The following is a 4,364-nucleotide window of genomic DNA, read 5'->3' on the forward strand; positions in this document are numbered from 1 at the left end:
GCTGCTGCTCCACAAGTTTTGCTTTATGCAATCAGCACATGAAAAAAAGAACATAATTTGTACGAAGTGAAATATATGCAAAGCTACAAATTTTGTAACTGTGTGAGTTAAAATATAATGGATCGTTTGCAGACAAGTAGTGACTTCTGCAGTCAGACACGAGGGGCTGGACAAGCTTTGTGCTGCAGCCTCACCGCAAACACAGCAACCTCCAGGTGACTCGAGGCCTCAGGATTTGACTCCCTGGAAGTATTTGCTAATTGCTGTATTTCAGCCTAATTGCTTTACTCTCCTAGACGTATTATGAAAGTCAATCTCTCCTTATAAAAACACAAAGAGCAGGACAATCACTTTGTTTCAAAGTACTAGAAAGATTTGTTTACTCCGTGGCAGAGCATTAAAGGCAAGGGATTCCCACACTGCCAGGAGAGGTCACTGCCTGCCTCCAGAAACCGAAGAGCTGATCCATCAGCTGTGCAGGAGGAACGGGACCCCAGGCCAGGGATGCTCCTCGAGGATTGCTTTGATAGAGGCAAAGGAGCTGGGTCAGTGCCCCGAGGGACATACAGGGTTTTTACAGTGCTGGTTCGAGTTTAGCGCTGTGTGGGAGATAAATAAATATAATTTAATTAATATTTGGCTGATGTGAACTGTGTTTGGGCTTCAGCCAAGCGTGTAGAAACACATTTCTCCAATTATGCCTCTGAGTGTTTTCAATAAAGAAGCAAAGCAGGGAATGGCTGTGGTGGCCACGCTGCTCGTTCCAGGGTCACTCCTCTTTAGTCACTCTTTGCACAGGGAGGAGTGCCATGCCCAGGGCTGCAGTGTGGCACTTTACACCTGCTCCCGGACAGCACAGCACTCCTGAGAGGAAACCTGCCCTGTGGAATAATCCCTGCCCAGAGCTCCTGGAGAGAGACAAAGTACTTAGGGCCTCCCGAAGGAGCAAAGTCACATCTGCCAAACAGATCGAAACGAAAGGAAGGCACAGGTATCTTCTTCCTCTTTTTATCTTCTCTTCTCCTGTAGCTAATTATGGGTGATAAGAGCCAAGGTGCAGTTATGTAAGAGCAACCTTTGGGACAGCTCAGATTGAAAACAGGTAATAAATTGTCATTTCTTAGATCACTCACTGTCATCATTCAAGCACCTGAAGTATTGACAGATCACTGCACAGAGAAGTGGAGGCTGAGGTGGGCAAAAGCCTTCACTACTAGTCTAATTTCCCCCTGAGTATCTTCCCTGGTGTCCTAGCATATCTTCCAACCCCATGAGCTCTACTTCTGCAGCTCTTCACACTGTTTGCAGTGGCTACAGTTCCTTCAAACATTTTTTTCTTGATTTGTAACCAAGCAGGGGAAACAGGACATTCTCCCACAGTTTTTCACACTGTAACAAAATCTTCTGATTCCATAACTGTTCTGTTTTCATGTACCAACTATGCCCCTGTGAACAGATGTGGAGTCCATCACTCCAGAGATTTCCCAGAACAGCTGACCAGCTGCACTTCTCTGTCAGAAACAGTTCAAATTTCAGCTGAACCCCTGAAAATTCACATGTCATTTTGCATATTTGAGTCTCAAACTACTGAACAGGTGACAAGAATATTTCAAATAATGTGGTATTTCTTTCCTGTGGTCTGCAGAAGACCAGAAGGAGCTTAGATCTGAATCAGACAATGATCCTCTTTGTCACAGATCTCGGAAACCAACAACAAACTTGATGACTTTCCCTAGGTAAAACAACCGCTGAGAAGTATCTTTATGCAGAAATAAACTGTTTTACAAATCCAGTGAGAGTTTAAACCTCAGGTGTGGAAAAATCAGTCCCATGAGATAATGCAGTTAAATCAACATCCTTTACTGCTTTCCCATTTATGGGTGAGAGGTGTAAAGTCCAGAAGGGCTCAGGTTACCTTTCCATATTTCTACCTGATATTTAACATGCTCTATACAAGGGAAGGATTGGCTGTGGCCTTTCCTAGGATTTCTGTGTAGCCTCCAGTGGTGGTAGAACTTCCATCTACATAAGCTCTTTTGGGACACTTGGAAGGCTTTGGACTCCAAAGACATTCAGGTTTTATAGTCCTGCAGGTAAAACACAATCTCCTGTTCTTTGCCCTAGTGTTTTTCTCTGGAACTATGAAGATGTTTCAATCTTTGTGGATGATTAACTAATGGTAGCAAAGTACTTGCTCTTGTAAGAATTCACATTAATGATGCACTGCTGTATGATGAAAAGAACATGATTTGGGTAAAGAATGTAAGCCTGGAGAACTAGAGATTTCTGAAAGTTATAAACAACATCACCAAGTGACTTTTGTCTAGAGAACATCCTTCTGTTTGCTCTGCAGCTCAATAACTTTCCTTCTCTTTCTGTTTGCACTTTAAAGAGGCTTAACAAATTGTCTTTGCAAAAGGTTGAAAGCTGGAGGAAAAAAACTTGAGTTTTAATAGCTCTGGTAATCAGCAAATTCTACAAATAAGCAAGTACTGTCCCCTTTGTGCTTTAGATTTTCCTCAGTTACAAGTGAAATTATACTTATTCTTCTCCTAGGATGTGACAACGAAGTTCCTGTGATAAAGTGCTTTGAAAAGGAAAAATTAGTTGTAGTTAGAATGATTTAATCTGTGGTGCAATGGTGTAGATTGGGTGACTCTTTGCTAGCTCAGTGTTACTACCTTGGGGAATTTCCAGCCCAGAAGATCAGCTCCTGGTGCAAGATTTGGTTGGGCAAAGGCAGCTGAGCATTTACATTACCTGAACAAATGAGCAGAACACAAAACGTAACCTGCTGAATCACAACTCTTTTTCTGTTCTCTTTGTTCTGCAGGAAAAGTTAATTGTGTCACAATTTTTCTTTATTTTGGGATGGTTTATTTCCCCTGGATTATGCTTTCAGCACATACAAAGAGAGTAGGTAAAGCCAGGGATACTCCCAGTGCCTGTTTTTTGCTGGCAGTGAGCAGCAGCACAGGAGCAATGCCCACTACTCTTTCCAGGACTGGAACCACAGCACAAGCAGATCCAAACACAATGAAATATGCTTCAATTGCATCTAAGAAGTCAAATAAAACTGAGGACAAGTTTTATCTTTTAGACTGACATGTTAGTTCTTACTCAAAAGAATCAAAACAAGTTTATGATCTTTTTTTTTCTTGTTATTAGTGTTGACTGAGCCTCAAAAGTTAATTAATGCAAACCCATTGAGATTTAAATACTTCTCTATGCCTTCATTTAACCCTTCTAGGTTTGCTGCTAAACACAACAGGTACTGTGAGATTTCTGAAGAAAGATATTTGTGTACCTATTGTTACCTGATACTGAATTAATCCTTTTCCCTTCATACTGGGTGAATGTAGAAATTGCCACAGGATGAGTGGATTAGTCAGAGGATGATGAAAATGAAAACACAAGCCACACTAAACTCTGTCTTCGTTTTTGCACACTGGGATTCCCACAGCCTCCCTGGGTGTGAGACCAGTGCTCAGAGGGACAATGTGGCACCAGAAGACAGCAGAACTGTGACTACCTGTGAGTTGTCCAACCATGCACAAAGTCCAGCAGATCTGCCTGACAGGGTGTAAGCCAGGTACACTGACTTCTGCTGTAGGAGAAGATGATTGCTTCCTTCCTTTGGACAAAATCCTGAATGGATTAATGTGCTCCATGACTCACATTGCATGCTGTGATGGTTAATTCCTTCCAAATGTATTTAAATCACAGAATCTCTCAGTTGTAAGTAAGGCCTGTAGTGGATTGTTAACTCTCTTTCATTTCTTAGATGGTGCTTGTGCCTTCAATCTGATGGATTTAAATATGGAAGAGGAATTCTGAAAGTGCTGGGAATAAAAGTGTGGGAAGACAAGCCACAAGGGAACTCTGTGCTGTTGCCTGTCTGCAAGTGATCACAAGAAAGCTTGGAAAAAATGGAAAAAAAGGCAGCAAGCCAAGAGACTGAGCCACTGACTTCCAAGAAAGATGTCTCAGACTGTAACAAAGGAGAAGATTGTAAAGAAAATGGACTTCTGGTCAGGAACCCTAAATCTGCCCTACGGCTGGTGGAGGATGGCAACAAAGTCCACCCCAGCCAGGGGGAGAAAGGGGAGGCAGCTCAGATCTCAAATGGTTATTCAGGGGTTCAGAGCTCAGGTCCCTGCAATGGCATGGGGGAGGTGGAAGATGCCCAGTGCACTGCCCCAGCAGCCACAACCACCACCACAACCACCACATCCACCACCTGTGGAGCTGAAGGTCAGCAGCAGCTGATGGAGTTGGAAGACAGAGAGACCTGGAGTAAAAAAATTGACTTTCTCCTCTCTGTCATTGGCTATGCAGTGGATCTGGGAAATGTGTGGAGATTT

At 42.9% G+C, this 4,364-nt stretch overlaps 1 protein-coding gene across 1 annotated transcript in view; it reads left to right on the forward strand.

Moving 5' to 3' along the window:
- The first annotated feature begins 3,919 nt into the window (after positions 1–3,919).
- SLC6A4 (solute carrier family 6 (neurotransmitter transporter), member 4) overlaps positions 3,920–4,364 on the forward strand; it is a 10,597-nt gene continuing 10,152 nt past the window's right edge. The window contains exon 1 of the mRNA XM_009075030.1: positions 3,920–4,361. Coding sequence (XP_009073278.1) covers positions 3,930–4,361 — 432 coding nt within the window. The 5' untranslated portion in view covers positions 3,920–3,929. The remainder of the gene's footprint in view (positions 4,362–4,364) is intronic.

The sequence above is a fragment of the Acanthisitta chloris genome, unplaced genomic scaffold (assembly GCF_000695815.1).
Source record: "Acanthisitta chloris isolate BGI_N310 unplaced genomic scaffold, ASM69581v1 scaffold28775, whole genome shotgun sequence".
NCBI lineage: Eukaryota > Metazoa > Chordata > Aves > Passeriformes > Acanthisittidae > Acanthisitta > Acanthisitta chloris.